This window comes from Heteronotia binoei, chromosome 6 (genome assembly GCF_032191835.1).
Source record: "Heteronotia binoei isolate CCM8104 ecotype False Entrance Well chromosome 6, APGP_CSIRO_Hbin_v1, whole genome shotgun sequence".
Lineage (NCBI taxonomy): Eukaryota > Metazoa > Chordata > Lepidosauria > Squamata > Gekkonidae > Heteronotia > Heteronotia binoei.
In genome coordinates, this window is record NC_083228.1 from 62,874,576 (window position 1) to 62,891,556 (window position 16,981).

Genomic DNA, 16,981 nt, shown 5'->3' on the forward strand with positions numbered 1-16,981 from the left:
GATGAGCAAATAAGAGAAAAAGGGAGTGCATGAGATGGATGGGGGAAGAGAGGATATCATTGCTTGTTGGCTTAGTGGGAGCACTTGGCACTCTAGCTGACCTGGGCTGGAGTTGGCATTCTGGTATGCTCTTGATCAAACTGTGATCACCTTAATCAAATTCCCCTGTACCTGTAGTGCCATATTTTTTGACCCTGTAATTTTCTTTTGAGCTTTGCTTAACTGATATTTCCTCTTGGTGGCTTTCTTTTCCTAGTATGCGGGTGTGACTTGGCTCAAGGTGGCTTTTTTATTAAGAATGGGGAATACCTCTGTACTGTGGATTACCAACGGATGTACGGAACCCGGTGCAATGGCTGTGGAGAGTTTGTGGAGGGAGAAGTTGTGACAGCCCTTGGGAAGACCTATCATCCCAACTGCTTTGCCTGCACTGTGTGCAAGTAAGTAAATTGATGTTTCTCACCACAGGGACAGGTTACTGCTGGGTGCACCCTGGAGGAATAGCCACTTGCCAACTACCTGCCTTCCCCTGGCACTCGTTTTAAAATACCATGTCTAAGATGGTGGAGGTCAATGTGGTGCAGAGAACCACTGCCAGCATCAAAAGTTGTAAAGCATTTATTAAAAAGAAAATGTTCACAAGCATCCTTTTAGCACAGCACCTGATTGAGCAGGAGATACAAATGAAATGGGTAAAAATGCAATCCTCTATCCCTCTTTCCTTACATATCCTATTGGATGTTGAAATCTAGGACATGTTCTTTAGCTTATGAGTTCTAGATCTCTGCAGCGTCCACATTACCTTGAAACATGCTCCAGTTCTTTAGTTGAGCACATGGTCAATGGGTGCCTCCTGCTCTCATGGCCTCAGCATCCAAGAAAAAGAGACTTCCTTCCTGCTGTAAGGAGTTTTTACCACCTCTCCTTTCTTCACTTCCTGACCAGGTCAGACCAGGTCAGAGAAGTGTTTCCATGAGCTTCTTTGTGGATCCGTTCTAGCCTAAAGTCCTCCAGATCTCTAGAAGGGGAAGAGCTTGATCCACCCATTATATCTTTTGCTAGATCTACTAGCATGTGTATGAAGGTGAGCTGAGGTACACCTGGAAAGCAGTTGCACTGACTTCCCTTCTTCCTGCCTGTTCTCTGCTCTGAGGGGGAAAACGCTTTTAAAATGCACAGTGGAGGTCTGGCTCATTCCAAACCTCCCAGGAAACAATGCATTTCTTCACAAGGGGGTTAGAAATTACCCCAATCTATATTGTGTGTTCATGTTGTTTGTTGATGAAGAGTTATCTGATTAGCAGTTAACTCCTGCAAAACTGGAGGTAAGTTTGCTGTTCCCAAATGCCAAAATAGTGATTAGCGGTAGTATGCAACATTGAGGATCTGTGAAATGCTTCCCTCCTGTGGTAAACTAGCTTTCAGAAAGGCTCCATGAATGAGGTATGGTTGGGGGGCAGGGTGTGGCCATGGACAAGTTAGGTAACTCTTTGCCCCACAGTATGTCCCCACTTAAAACTTCATCTCTATCTCAGCTGCTTTAAGTCCTGGTACAGAAAAAGCCAAACACAGTAAAAATGCCCTCCTTTTCCTTACCAGAGCTATAAGAAACTGGGCTGGCAGATGTTGGAAGTTTCTAGTGGAGAAACACATTGAAGGGAGAGTTAAACCTGCTCCAGTGACACAGGCTTGATCCATATTGAAAGTCACCATGGCTGCTTTTTGTAGCTAAATTAGTTGTCATAACATGCACTAGTAGGGGAGCCCTCTCCAAAATGAAAATCTTCCTGTACATTTGGCCTTAAAAGAAATCTCCATACTGCTTCTAGGATATCTTCTTGAAGCCAAGTTATCAGTAAGTCTAGTTTAGTTTTGGCTTTTTTCCTAACCAAGGTGCTTTTAGTCTTTGGGTTTCCTCCAGATGTCTGGCTTTGCTGGTGCTACATTTTGAACATTTTTGGCTCAAGTTCCCGCAAGATATTGATTTGCACCAGAGGCAGCAGCTGAAGGAAGATGGGAGACAGAGAGAATGAAACCGCAGGGATAACCTTGAATTAAAATCCTTTTGTTCTTCTGCTCTGCAGACGTCCTTTCCCTCCAGGGGACCGGGTTACCTTTAATGGAAGAGACTGTCTCTGTCAAATGTGTGCTCAGCCAATGTCATCCAGTCCAAAAGAACTCTCCAATTCCAGCAGTAAGTACTATATAATCTTTAAGATTCTAAATAAAGTAAAATCTTGAATTTGCTTTTCTTTCAGCGCAATTTGTTTATTCTAGCCTTAGCAGGGCTGATTTCTTTGTTGGGCATTCTAGAAATCTATACAATGTTTACAGCTAAGACTCCCCTTTCCCAAAAAGTCTTTTAAAAATTGTTTACAGGAAAAGTATTTTATGTTTTTACCTTCTGAACTTTTTCTGTGCATTAAAAGGATGAATTAAAAGGGTGAATTATTTTTATCAGAATCTTGGTTTAGAAGTACAGATGCTATCAAGTCTGGTTTGGGCCTGTTGAAAATAGCAGACAATACTAGAATTCCACTTAAAATAACATGGGAAACTTAAACATTAATCTTCAGTAATTATCTAACAATTATCTGATATGAAAAGCAATAATTAATTTCAGATCTTGATATTCTTTATTTTGATGGAAAACTTCCATTAAAAAAACCCCTATGATAAGCAATGCACCCCTTGCTTTTTTGTAAAGTTTATTTTCTCTGAACATTTGTATGTCTTTAAATGTGTTTTTATAGTATTTACTTGTGTCTCCTGAGATTTTGATTGCCTTGAGCTAGTGTAGATAGCAAAAGAATAATAAAACATAGAGGAAAGGAGTTACAGTTGCACCTTAGATACCATTTGTAAGCACAAGCAGTCCATTCATGCTACCTGTCATTTTACTTAATCTCTCAAAGCTGTTAAGTTTTGGTATAGAGAAAATGGATCATCTCCTTCCCCCTTCTTGACAGTGCAAGATATTTTGAAGGACTGAATTAAATTCCATATTTTTATAGTTGGCAGAAATTGCACAATTGTATTTATGTACATGAAATAGGAGTGTTTATTCACTGATGTTTAAACATTCCTAGAGTCCAGCCCTGAATTTGGAACAATAAATTTAACAGCTTCCAGAATTACAAAGAGATTGTATGTTGTATATTTAAGGTGTAATTTTCTTTTTCAAAGGGCTGAAATAAGGTCAGATTTTTGATGCGAAAAAACCTCTGAGCTAAAAATTGGAAAACTTTGAACTTTGTGGCTCTTGCACACTGTTGGGAAATTTCCTAATGATTGTTGTGTGAGCAGATATAGAGTCAAAATAAAAAGGCAGTGCTTTAGCTCAGGTATGACCACCGTGGCGCAGAGTGTTAAAGCTGCAGTACTGCAGTCCTAAGCTCTGCTCACGACCTGCGTTCGATCACCGGCGGAAGCTGGGTTTTTAGGTAGCTGGCTCAAGGTTGACTCAGCCTTCCATCCTTCCAAGGTCGGTAAAATGAGTACCCAGCTTGCTGGGGGGGAAGTGTAGATGACTGGGGAAGGCAATGGCAAACCACCCCATAAAAAGTCTGCTGTGAAAATGTGAAAGCAACGTCACCTCAGAGTCTGAAACGACTGGTGCTTGCACAGGAGACCTTTCCTTTCCATAGTTCAGGTATGTATTTGCAAAACACTTTGGAGATGCACTTCAGTGATATCTATGTGTGAGAAAGCACATGGATGTAAAATTTCTGATTCTGGTTTTAGTAATCTTTTATCAGTGTTGCAGCAGATGTATAAGTTAATTGGAACATGTGAGTTTTCTTGAGCAGATGTTGATAAATCAAGCAAGAGAATAAAGTTCAGTTAACAAATGCCAGGAAACTGGTAACTGACAAAAGTTTTTTTTTTCTTATATGATGGATCTCCCGAGCTTCCTTTCTGTGATTCATCCTACTTCCCTGTTCTGACAGGTAAATTTTAATTAGTGTGAAATATTCCAGATCTGTTGCTTCTTTCTGAAGCAGCAAGGCACAGTCATCATCAATCTTCCCCTGCTTTGAAGTCCTGTTTTGTAATTCTGTTCTGTTCAAAAGTAAATCTCTTTTATCAGGTGTCTGTTACTTGGTTAAATACTCTTTAAGTAGATTAGCAAGAAAACTTATTTAAGTAAGGCAAATGGAGATAGAAAGATCACTTTAGTTGTTGATTCTATATGAAATGGAAATCTAGCATCTGCCCAGAAGCTTTCTTATATAGGTTAGTATTTTTTTCTATCAAAAGAATGGTAGTATCTTTGTAAGATTTAAAATATTCATTTCAAGTATAAAGACTAAACAGGTTGAATAACTTTGATGACACTGCAGACATTAGTGGTATAATCAGAAGGAAAGGTTCTTCTGTAAGTTGTCATCTGCTTTTGTCTGGTTCTGCAGATTCATACAACTACCTTTTATCTTTTTATATCATTAATGTATTTCTGCAACACTGCTTATGCTTTTGGAAGGAAGCCCTGCCTCCAAACATCCATCCTGTCTCAGTTTACCTCTTCCGATTTACTTTCCTGAATTTTCATGCCAAACAAAAGGGATCAGTCTTCATTCATAATGTAGTCATGTTTACTTCCAAATGTTCCAAATTTTACGTTACATCTAGCCTGATAAGGTTTTTAAAAAGAAAGAAAGAAAACTTGGTGAAAACAGGCCGTCTGAAGTTAACTGTCTGCAAACTGTGAGAAAGTTTGGGGACATTCAGAGAAAAATAAAATCTGGAAAATGGTTATATATGATCTGGTACTGCAATTGGTGGGTAGTTGCTATTGTCCTAATACATCCATGGTTACAAACTGTATCAATATTCTACAGGGTCATTCTACTAGACAGTGTACAGACACAGAACAGAAACATGATTTTGACAGATTATATAATCTCCCAGTAGGATCAACAAAAACCTTTTAACAAAAATGTATCCCTGATGCAGCTGAGTTTTGTAGCAACTATAACAAATCTACTGCAAGAAATATTTGCTATGAATGTAAGCCAAGTATTTGCTTTTAAACACCGGTGGAGTCTCTGATTCCTTCTGGAAGTCTGAGTGAAAAGAAAGTGTCAGACTATAAGGCTACAAGCTTCTTTCACAAGAGTAAACCCCAATGAATTAAATGGGACTCGATTACCTGTTTAGGATTGGTCCTTAAATGACCTACTTGCATTCCAGAAAGAATAGATAGAAATATTTTCATTTGCTGCATATTTTTAAGAGATAGTCACTGAAAAGAAGCCTGAAGCTGTGTTCTAGTTACAAAAGTAATGTTGTGTTGTTAGTAGATGGGACAAAGGTATTACCACCACTTCTGGGAATCAGATTCACACATTCCTGTAATGTAGCCACACAGACATGGAAATAGATGTGACATATTGAGAAACAAATGTGTGCAACTGCTGTCCCCCTGCTGTCACCAAATAATATCTCAAAGTAGGAGCAAAAGAATAGCCATCTAGACATGTTCTGAAAGTTCAACATATGTTCAAAAATATGACACAGATGAACACTTGTAGTAACATGCGTATGTATTTCCACCTTGGTATTTCACTGTTTCTGCCTGAGCTTACTCTATAAGCAATTTAAATGACTGTAATATTAAGAGCTGAAAGGTTCAGTAGCTGTTGTAGAATCAAGCAACTTTTACCCAATTCCTCAAGAATCTTTTCAGTAGTCACATAGTATGAACATCTAGCACCTGGTTGGTGGCACCTGGGGAGTTGGTTTCCCAGGTCCTATATAACTCATCAGCTCTATGATCTTTGGAAGTGAATTCAAAATTTCATAATGAAGTGAAAAGAATGATATCAGAATTCATATTTGCAGAAGCTACTGTGTCGTCTTTGAAATTTTGTTTAGGGACATGTGCACCGATGCAAGTGACAAACCTTTTGTGAAATGCTTCCTTTCCTCTCAGCTGTGAAAACACTGTATTGATGTGAATGCTGCATTGTTTCTGCCTGCAACTCTGAGGACCTGCCTTTGTGACTTTCTAAAGAAGATCTAGTCATTGGTGATCAGTCCAGGATTTGGATCAACTTTGTAACTGTCCCAGTCTGCTTAGATTGAAATGGAAACCTGGCTTTGTAAAAGCATAAAAGCAAAGCCCAGTTTGGAGTTCCAAAACATTGGCAGAGCTCCAAAACATTACTCTTACCTGGCAACAATCTGTGACTGGAAAGATGTCTCTTTTCTTCTCTGAAACAAGGAGTGTAAATCTCCTAAAACAGCTCTCTTGCCCTTTAGAAAATGTATAATAGCCCTTTTCTCATGTTAAGTCTGCACAGAAACTGCTTCTGTTGAACACAGTCGAAATGCCAGTTTATCTCCTGTATACTATCCCTTTGTTATTCAGTCACACAGTTGAGTCTGACTCTTTGTGACCTCATGGACCAAGTCACGACAGGCCGTCCTGTCTTCCACCATCCTCCTAAGTCTGCTCAAATTCATGTTAATCAGTAGTGCTGTCCAGCCATCTCATCTTTTGCAGTCCTCTTCTTCTTTTACCTTCTGTCTTTCCCAGCATCAAAATCTTCTCCAGTGAGTACTCCCTTCTTATTTGGTGGCCAAAGTATTTGAGCTTCTGCTTCAGCATCTGACCTTCCAGGGAACAGCCAGGGTTGATTTCCCTTAGGACTTACTGATTCTATCTTCTTGCAGTCCAAGGAACTCTCAAGAGTCTTCTCCAGCACCACAGCTTGAAAGCATCTATTCTTCTGTGCTCAGCCTTCCTTATGGTCCAGCTCTCACAGCCATACATTACTACTGGAAATACCATTGCTTTGACTATATGGACTTTTGTTGGCAGGGTGATATGTCTACTTTTTATTATACGACCTAGGTTTGCCATAGCAGTCCTCCCAAGGAGCAAACGTCTTTTAATTTCATGGCTACAGTCACCATCTGCAGTGATCTTGGATCCCAGGAATGTGAAGTCTGTCACTACTTCCATGTCTTCCCCTTCTATTTGCTTGGGCTGGATGCCATGATCTTAGGCTTTTTGATGTTGAGTTTCAGCCCTACTTTTGTGCTCTCCTCTTTCACCTTCAACAAGAGGTTCTTTAGGTTCTCTTCACTTTCTGCCATTAGAGTGGTTTCGTCTGCATATCTGAGGTTGTTGATGTTTTTCCCGGCAATCTTAATTCCAGCTTTGCTTCATCCAGGCTGGCATTCTGTATGATGTATTCTGCATATAAATTAAATAAGCAGGGTGACAGTATACATCCTTGTCAAACTCCTTTTCCTATTCTAAACCAATCAGTTGTTCCATATCCTGTTCTGACAGTTGCTTCTTGACCCTTGTACGGGTTTCTCAGGAGACATGTGAGGTGGTCGGGTACTCCCATCTCTTTAAGGACTTGCCACAGTTTGTTGTGATCCACACAATCAAAGGCTTTAGCATAGTCAGTGAAGCAGAAATAGATGTTTTTCGTCGCTAAAGAGCACAGTGATCCACCTAGTCATGTAGCTTGAATTAAGGCCTTAGTTATTTTGCTTCTAGGCTGCTACCTCAGCTTCTTTCTACATCTTTCTGCTCAAGTTTCCTCAAATGTCTGAGAACAAATTCTAGAAATTTCTTCTTGGTTACTGGTGGAATGGGCAAAATAACAATATATGCTACAAATGGAAAGGTTGTCTCCTCTTTTCCCAACTCTTTCTATAGTACCTATGCAGTATTTTTACTTGTTTAACAGGGATGTTAAATCTACCTACAGAATGTGTTGGATATGGTTTGCTAACTTAACCGTTTTATTTTAAAGAGGTAAGGTTTGATAGCACCAAATATGCTTAATGCTGTGGTGTTAAAATTTGTACTATTTGTCTGAGAACAAGACAGTGTTTCGGAAGTAGTTATTAGGTCCACTTCTGCCACTGGGTAACTGTTCACAATTTCTATTTTCTTCAGTTTTGAGATTTACCATTGCAGTCTTCTGAAATATTTCTGTTATGTATGTATTTTGAAACAGTTGTAGCAGTTTAAGCAATCTCTTCTGGGAAATTCTAAATCCTCAATTGCAGTTTTTTGGGTTGAGATTTTAATTTTGCCCGCAATGATGACACACCCAGGATCTCTTTAACTCTCTTTATCTTCTAGCCACATAGTTTCTTTCTCTGCTCTCACACCACACCCTAACAAAAAAGTTCCTTCAAGAATAGTTGTTGGCACTCTTCATGTTTGCTCTTACAATGCTGTTGCATTGCCTCCATGTTGAATATTTCCTGAAAACTGTATTATCAAATATCTGCCCAAGGAAAACAGCTTGCCTATGTCACATTCCAGAAACAAAAGGATTCAGAAAAGGTAAAAGACTCTGTCATGGTCTGATGGCATGCTTTGTCAAAGAATGATTGAAATAACTGATTTACAGCCAAGAATGCATATTATATTTTTTGAGCTAGTATTTTTAAGTACTAGTATCATAAATTATATTTTTAAGTACTGGTATCATGCACTGTCATGACACATCTCACATCCAGTTTCAGAAGTTATGTACACTTCCCTGTTTGGGAAGAACTGAAAAAAGGCTGACAGTGCCAAATACAGGATCAATCTCAAACAAATCAAATGACGGGGAAAGTTAGCTAGATAGTACATGCTTTGAAACCTTTCAGTGGTTAGGTATTCCTGGGCAGATAGATCTCATTGCTGTTAGTTGAGATCAGACATCATTGGATTGTTCTCCAAGTCCAATAGTAGAATAATACCCTAAGAAGTTTTTAAACAAAACTTCTTCAAAAATATGAAATTCAGGAAGTGGTAGTCTTATTAATCACTACCTAGTAGTACCTTATCCACTCCCTTCTTATCTGAGCAAAGAAAACAAAACCTAGATATGTGTTCCTTAAGAATATAATGACTAGTGGTTGGTGCTTTGGATCTTTTGGACTCTGGGGCATTAGCACCGCTAAATCTTGATCCATAAAAGGGTTTACTTTTGCACTTTAGTCTAGAGCATGGAATGAGGCAAAACTCAGGACCAGAATCTGTTACATTTCAACAGGCTTTTTTTTTCAAGTTGCATTTTTTAATGTCACATTGGCTCAATTAGATATCACATCAAATTATATTTTTAAGTAGTTCAAAAGCAAACCATGACTTTAGCTTCCAAACATACAGGCAACAAAAAAACAAAGCATGATTTATCACTATATAATTGATTCTTCAGGTAATAGATGTTGAGGCTTGTACTCTCTTTCCTTTTCTCATGTCATGTGTGTCTTGGAAACTAACCACTTCTACTTTTCTGATAAACCATAGTTTGTTGCTGTGTTTGAACCAAACCTGGATTAACCTTATATTGGAGGGAAGAGAACTAACTATAGTGTGTTGCTCATATACAGCAACAAACCACAGGGTGCTACAAAAGCAGAAATCATTAATTTCAAGATGTCTGTGGAGGGAGCAGGTAAGTTATCACAAACATCCCTCTCAAGGTTGTTCCTGTAAAATATAACTAGGCTTGTTCTTAAATGTGACCCTGCTACAGGCCACCGAAGCTTCTCTGCTTTTCCCTACCATTTGTTCAGCATTATGCTTCCTAGGTACAGTGACCTCTGGAGGCAAAACAATTACTCTGTCTGGCTTGTTTGGTTATCAAACTGTACTAGGGATGGGCACAAACCAGCTGATGAACTAAAGTTCATCATGGATTTTGACTGGTTTGTGGTTCACAAAGCAGTGTTCATGAACTGAAGAACCACCATGAACTTTCTTGAATTTTGTTACAGTTCTTGGTGATTAATGCAAAGTTGAAAGCAGGGGTTTAAACCCTGCTTTCTGGTCTTCATGAAAAGCAGCTGTTTAAATAACTCCCAGTGGGGAGCAGAATGCTGAAGGGAACAGAAAATCGTGGGGAGCAGAAAGCAGGGATCCTTTTAAACCAAACAGCTGAGCGGCAGTCATTTTACCCTCCAACTTTCTGCTTCCCACAAAAAACCATAGGGAGCAGAAAGCAGGGATTTAAATTTTAAATGGCTCACAAACTGATACCACCTGGGTTGATTTGCAAATCAGCCTCCTGCTTTGTATGTATTTGTGGTTCAGTCACAAACCACACTACAAAAATGCAATTTGTGCCCATCTCTACTATGTACACTACACATGAACTCACAACAATCAGTTTGGAAGTATACAGTGGATCTATATCACAGATTATTTTTGTGTGATAAAAAGAATTCTGTACAATATTGTTGTTTTGTATAATCATGTATACGTTCTTATGGTTTTTGTTGACTATCTTTCACTTTTTCCAGTTTTAGATGTGTATGTTTATTTCTAGAAGGGAGGGAGGAATTTTCACTATGCTAAGTTTTGAAGTATACAACCTAAAGCCACTCAGCAAACTGACAACTGTGTGTCTGTTTTTGCTGATACCATGGGAACATTATAACAGAAATAGATAAATATTTGTCTTCTGTGCTGCATCCCTTCACATTCTTTCCTCAGGAAAAAAATTCCAAATATTGCGTTCCTCATTAAAATTCTATACAGATAATGTGTTTGGGACTTTATTTCAGCTGGTTTTGGTGTTGTTACACCTCAAACAACTTTTTATTGGGGAATATTAATATTTCTTAGCTCAAAATGGTAGGCCTACGAGAGGTGAGGTGTATGGGATCTATGTCTTTGTCTACGGAGATAGACCACTGAAAATCCTTTGGTTAATAATGGATTTTATTATAGCATAGGTTTCAAATAGTTACATCCCAATCCAACAATTTCAAGCATACAAGAGGAATACAAAGAGGTTAGCTGAATAAGCAGGATGGGGAAGGGTGATACAATACCTATATCTTGCAGGGTAGACTCAGTCAGAGGAAATGCAAGGCTTCTGGAGGGAGATTTCTCTTGAGAGGAGGGGGGTGAGGGTAGGAAGGGGGTGGGGGAAGGAGAGGATGAAGGGATTCCCTTTTTCCCTTTCTTCCCACGCTTCTCGCTGTGCTGCCCTACGCTTTTTTTCCTGTGCTCTTTTCCCGTGCTTTTTCCCTAACCTGACAGGTTGGGTTGTCTGTTTTCTAGGGTAAATTACGTCACATCACTCAATTCCACTACCCAATGAGGGGGCAGAGTGTCACACCAATGGAAAGTCGGGGTGTCATATGTGTAATATCCAATCAGAGACCATTCGTATCATAGATCCATACCCCAACATAGGCATTTTAATTACACTGGCCAAATGACTTTATGGCCTTGTTTTTCCCAAAACTGGTTCCTTTGAAGCTCCCCAAAAGTGATAGATTTCTCTCTTAGTGTCAACCATGGATGGGCATCCATCAAGTGGTCAGGGGACTGGCTGACTTTGATGGCCTTAGCAATTGATTAAAGAAAAATAGAAACTTTGTTAAAAGTCAGAATTGTGAGATCAGTTTACAGGTTATCTGCCATCTTGTCCTGAGGATTACCAGATACAAGCCATTTATTTTTGTTGGAGGTTTCCTGGGTCATTCTTATTTCCTTATGCTTTGATAACAGGACTTTTAAAGGTTGCCAAAAGTGAAGGAATTTTTATGGCACTGCCCACCAGTCTCTCTGAGCCTGAAACTTTTTCACTCCCAGGAGCAGAAAGATGGACGCTTCTCAACCTTTTAGCTGGCATCATGTTGTTCTGGCTTGTGAACCAGAATCACATTACAGACCTGCTTTGGGGTCAAGAAGGAACTGGATTTGTCTCCCTTATGTGCAAGAAAGACCATTCCAATTCAAATGGGCATTGCTGTATCCAATTAATATTCTAGGGTTACATTGCAATATCACATTCCAGGGGTGCATGGCTTGGGAATAAGTACAGGGGTGTCTTCCTGGGTATCAGTGTAAGTGCTTGGTTTCAGTGCAAAGTGAAAGAATGGGTGAAATGAAGCATGTGTATGGTGCATAAAATAAGAATACAGTCTAGAAAACTAGTAGTGATTGTGATGGTATGAGGGATGACATTTGCTTATGGTGAATGTCAGTTGTGGTATGTCAAAATATAGTTTTAAATACAAAAATCAGATTAGCCGCCCTGAGCCTGCCTCGGCGGGGAGGGCAGGGTATAAATAAAAAAAATTATTATTATTTATTATTTATTATTATTGCAGGCAAAACAGCAACCAGTCAAGTTAGATCCCCAAGCAATAAAGAAGCTACTCCCCACTTTTTGACCTGGCCCTCAACTCCTTTTCAGAATTATGTGAGAAGTATATTTCTAGTCTCAAGTACCATTGATCAGTGTATGTTCACATTCTTATGCTAAAATACTGGGTAAAATGTAGATTAAAACATTCAAGGGAATTCAGATTGGTTGCACAAAGGAAGTTATCTTTCCAAAAAATCTCTCTTGGATATGTTCCCTGCAGGATTGTCAAACTGATATGTTGAAAAAGCACTCAGGAGATGTTCACATTTTCCATGCAGTTCTCTAAATGTGTTGCTGCATGAAAGCCAGAGTGCAGTCTGCGGTTGTTATCAAGTCATGTTGTGAAAAGATGCTCAGTGATATTAACATTACACAGATGAGTATTCTGATGAAGTTCTAAACTTTTTATTTTTACAGATTCAGCAACAGGGCCGGCACGTGGGAGTTGGTGAACTAGGCAACAGCTAGGTGACAGTTCTCACAGGGGTGTGGGCAGGCACCCTCTTCCCATCCCTACTCGGAGCACACTGGACAGTGGAAGGCACCCAGTGTTCTTTCTGGGCTTTAAGGGATTGAAGGAGCTCCCACATCTCCTCAAAGCCCAGGAAGAATGCGGATTCCCCTGCCCAGCAGCCCTGTCCTGCCTTGTAGGAAGCTCAGCAGGGGCTGTGGGAAGGGAGCACTGTTTCTTTGCTTGGAACAATTGGTGAAAAAACAATGCCCCTGCAGCCCCTGCTCAGCTCTTTACAAAGCAGGACAGGGCTGCTGGGCAGGGGGTGAACCGCGCGCCATCCCAATTATGTCACTTCTGGTGACCGAGGGTGGTGGTGGTGGTGCAGGGTTCTGCCTTGGACAGCATAAACCTAGTGCTGGGCCTGTTTAGCAAAGAATTCTGAGACAGAATTTTATTAGAAGTGCTCTTTAGGCAGACCCCCACTAGCATTTTTACACTGACAGGGCTGGATCCTATAAATGAAAAAACTTCAGAGAACTGGTCTCTTCCCCTTCTCCTCTCATCTTGCACTCCCCACCTCCCCACTTTGCTGACAAGCTTGTCCAAAAGGTCATGGAACTTTTGGGGATAGATGTAGTGTTGCTAACCTTCAGGTGAGGCTGGGATATCTCCTGCTATTACAACTGATCTCCAGACAATAAAGATCAGTTCCCGTGGAGAAAATGGCTGCTTTGAAGGAGAGACTTTATGGCATTGTACCCCGCTAATGCCCCTCCCCTTCTCAAACTGCACCCTTCCCAGGTTCCATCCCCCAAATCGCCAGGTATTTCCCAACCCAGAGCTGGCAGCCCTTGATAGATAGGATGCAGCTGTGGCAGATGCATCGTGAGAGGGAACTGGTAGAAAATCCCTTTCCTTTAAAAAAAATCAGCCTTTCACTAAGTAACAGGAATATTATGTATTATATTATAACACTTAAGGGCTGGAGGCTCAGCTCAATATGTTGTTGCATGTCTCCCTTGTCTGTTCTGTTTAAAAGACCCAAATATAGGCATTTTAAAACAATTAAAAATGCCATTTTTCTTTGGACATAAAGCACAAACTTGCCGGTGATAATTACTGCACTAGAAGATGATGCCTGTTCCCCTGGAGAGATTAAGTCCCATAACATGCTAATTTTGACAGGAAGGTTCTTCTGTAGCTGCTGGCAAGGACATGTTTTGCTCGTAGCAAAATAAGAAAAAAGAGGGCTTTGAAGCATTTTTAAAAAACATTTATTCAGTGTTGCTACTTTTTTGACAAGCTTTGCACTATTGTCATCAGATCAAGTGACAGGACAAGTTATCTAAGATCTAGATATGAATATAGGATGTAATTCTAAATTTGAAACACTGAAGGATGTTTGTTATCCTCATTTTCAAAATAAAGCACATAATAAATGTTATGTTGGGAACTGGAACAATAGATTTTTCCATATTGTAGCAAGAACAGGAAAAGTCCATGGAGTAGGTGCAAGTCTCCAAAGGTCTTCAAGTAAATTAGTGCTCTGAGAAAAGCCTGACTTAAACAATTTGGGGGAAATGGGTAAAAAATATTTAATAGCCTGGGGTTCTGTCCCTTTACCCCTGTGCAGTGTAATATATCTCTACTTGGTGAAAAGAAACAATCAGAATCCTCCTTACCTTCTTTAATATCTGGCATGTCTGATTCAGTCCTGATTATATTAAATAGGAGTTTATACATGTAGGCCTCCCATGCAAAACCAGCTAGTTTATGGGGAGGCTGAAGTTGGTTTCCAGTTTCATATTTGTGAATCTAATCAGAAATATTGAGAATAATTAAAAAGCTCTGCAGAAGTGCTGCATCCAAAATAAGATTTGGACCCACATTTCAGGGACTATGCCCTGCAAGAGGACTTACACTATTTCCTGGCCCAAAGGCAAGTTCTTGTGCTAACTGCTCCAAAGTGGGGTCCCCAGGACAAATGCACATGCAGACATTGAGAGAAAACTGCATGCTAAAACAATCTTTGGACTAGCTCGAGTCACACATCCTCAGACTCTGAAGACAGTCTTCTATAAGAATACAAGCACTGGTATTTGGTCCAAACTGTGGTTCTGGCATCAAGAGCTTATCTTTGGGTTGCTTCCAAGAAGCTTGTGTTGGGAAGACCAGGAAAGGTCCACTTGCAGGGCAGATTTGCCTGAACATTGTGTGTGTGGGGGGGGGGAGTACATGGTGGTCCAAACTTTATCTTGAGGTGCAGAGGGCATGTAGACCTTCCCTTTCTTTTTCAGATCTTCTTCCCAAGAGGTTTCAATATTATATGGCATGACAGAATAATAATTATTACAATAGAGAAAAGCCACATGAAATGCATGATTGATGTTGATATAAGGAAGAGAAGCGAGGCTGAGATACTGAAGCCCCAACATAGATCTTCACTTCTTTCTAATACTATTCTAAATTCTAAATTCTTTTCAGCATCTTTAAAATGATGAACTAATATTTTTAAATGATCTGGATTTTAAGGAAAGTGGTTTGAACCAGAAACTAGATGGTGGTTTTGTTGAGTTTTGGCAACTTCACTTCCTGAAGTAATGAAATAATTGTTTATGCATGTTGATGTCTTAGAGTTAGAGCTAACCGGCCGCTCTGCACATATCTGCTGCCAGAAGCTAGGTGTCAATATGCATATTAACCAGTATTGGAATGCTCTAATTAGGTAATCAATATATTGGGGATGAACTAGGGAGAAAGCACTTTATGACTCTTTGTTCTGAATATATAGTCTTCCTCACCAGTTGCTTTTTTAGACCTCAGATAGTAACGTGTAATAAGAGGAGTCAGATAGGATGTTTATCCTTTCTTGTTTTGTAGAATTCCAAGTTACCCTTTCCTCACTAGATATGTAAAGATTACTTTTAAACTGAATGCATGTGTGCTGGCTATTTTATTCTTTTACCTTTTGCTTAACTCTGCTAAGAATCCCTAACAGGTTTACATTGGGAATGTTGTGAAGGAGGAAGGGAATTAACACATTCCTCTGGTCCTGTTCCAGATTGGTACTTCTGCTGAATGTTATTCATAGACATATATTTTTAACTATGAGAGGTCATTTCATGGATTTTTTCACCTTTCTTCTAGTTTGAGTCATATATTGTTTTCAAAATGATGACACTGAAAAGATATTGTAGTTATTTTTAACATCAGATGATGTAATATGCTTTTAGAATATTTTTGATACTGAGTTTATTATATAATTATTTCCCTAGACTTTGTAGTACGTGTTTATATTTTCAATTGGTTATCCATACCTGGAGCTGGGTTTTCCTATTTTGCACAGAAAATGTTCTACCTGCTAGTTTGGTATGATACATTTAGAATACTGCTGCCATCTACAGGATAGAAATGTTATGTCTGGTAAAAAGAAATACTTGAGAGATAAATGTGAAATAAAATGATAAACTGTGAGATAAAATCACCACTGTTCCTCTTGGAAAGTTTTTAATTATATACCTAATTTATTTATCTATATAGAGAACTAAAATATATCATCTAGCACTCAGATGAAGCTGGAAGAAAACTGGCCTTGTTTTACCTTATTTCACAGACTTTTACTATAAGGACAAGACTACATTTGCTTGTGTTTAGAAACTAAAATTAACCAGTAGGATGCAATGACACCCCTCCTGAATGGAGAAAGTCATCTTCTGATAGACAACATAAGAAAAGCCCTGCTGGATCAGACAAGTGGTCAGTTAGTCCAGCATCCTATTTTTCCCTACAGTGGCCAATCAGATACCCCAGAAAGCCCCCCCTTTCCCCAGCAACTAGTATCAGAGGTATGTTGCCTCTGATGCAGAAAGTCTTAGAGGAAGGGAATAATAAGGATCATCAACACATCATCTCCAGGCTATGATGTACACCATTCAGCCATGTGCTCTTCTGAATCTTTGCTGGCATTCTGTATGAACAGGTGAAAATTTTATACCACTTCATCAGGACAACATCTGATGAGCGATAGCTGGCACTAAATGCAGGGTAATAGAATTCAATAACTTGATCAATATCTATTAATTTATCTGCAGATTGTGCAGGCTGTGGAAGAGATATAAAAAACGGACAAGCTTTACTAGCTTTGGATAGACAGTGGCATTTGGGATGCTTCAAATGTAAGGCCTGTGCAAAGGTGCTGACTGGAGAATACATCAGCAAGTAAGCCACCATAATTTATTTTTTTATTCTTAAAGTATGTACTACTTGTTCTTTTAGAATTAGTTATGTTGGGAAGGGATAGTGGCTCAGTGGTAGAGCATCTGCTTGGGAAGCAGAAGGTCCCAGGTTCAATCCCCGGCATCTCCAACTAAAAAGGGTCCAGGCAAATAGGTGT

General features: G+C 39.4%; 1 protein-coding gene across 27 annotated transcripts in view; it reads left to right on the forward strand.

The window, feature by feature from the left end:
• ABLIM1 (actin binding LIM protein 1) overlaps nucleotides 1–16,981 on the forward strand; it is a 350,053-nt gene that overhangs the window by 200,717 nt on the left and 132,355 nt on the right. For all 27 annotated transcript variants that reach the window (XM_060241593.1, XM_060241591.1, XM_060241590.1 and 24 more), the window contains 3 exons: nucleotides 257–440; nucleotides 2,085–2,194; nucleotides 16,680–16,806. In XM_060241593.1, the coding sequence (XP_060097576.1) occupies nucleotides 257–440; nucleotides 2,085–2,194; nucleotides 16,680–16,806 (421 nt within the window). The remainder of the gene's footprint in view (nucleotides 1–256; nucleotides 441–2,084; nucleotides 2,195–16,679; nucleotides 16,807–16,981) is intronic.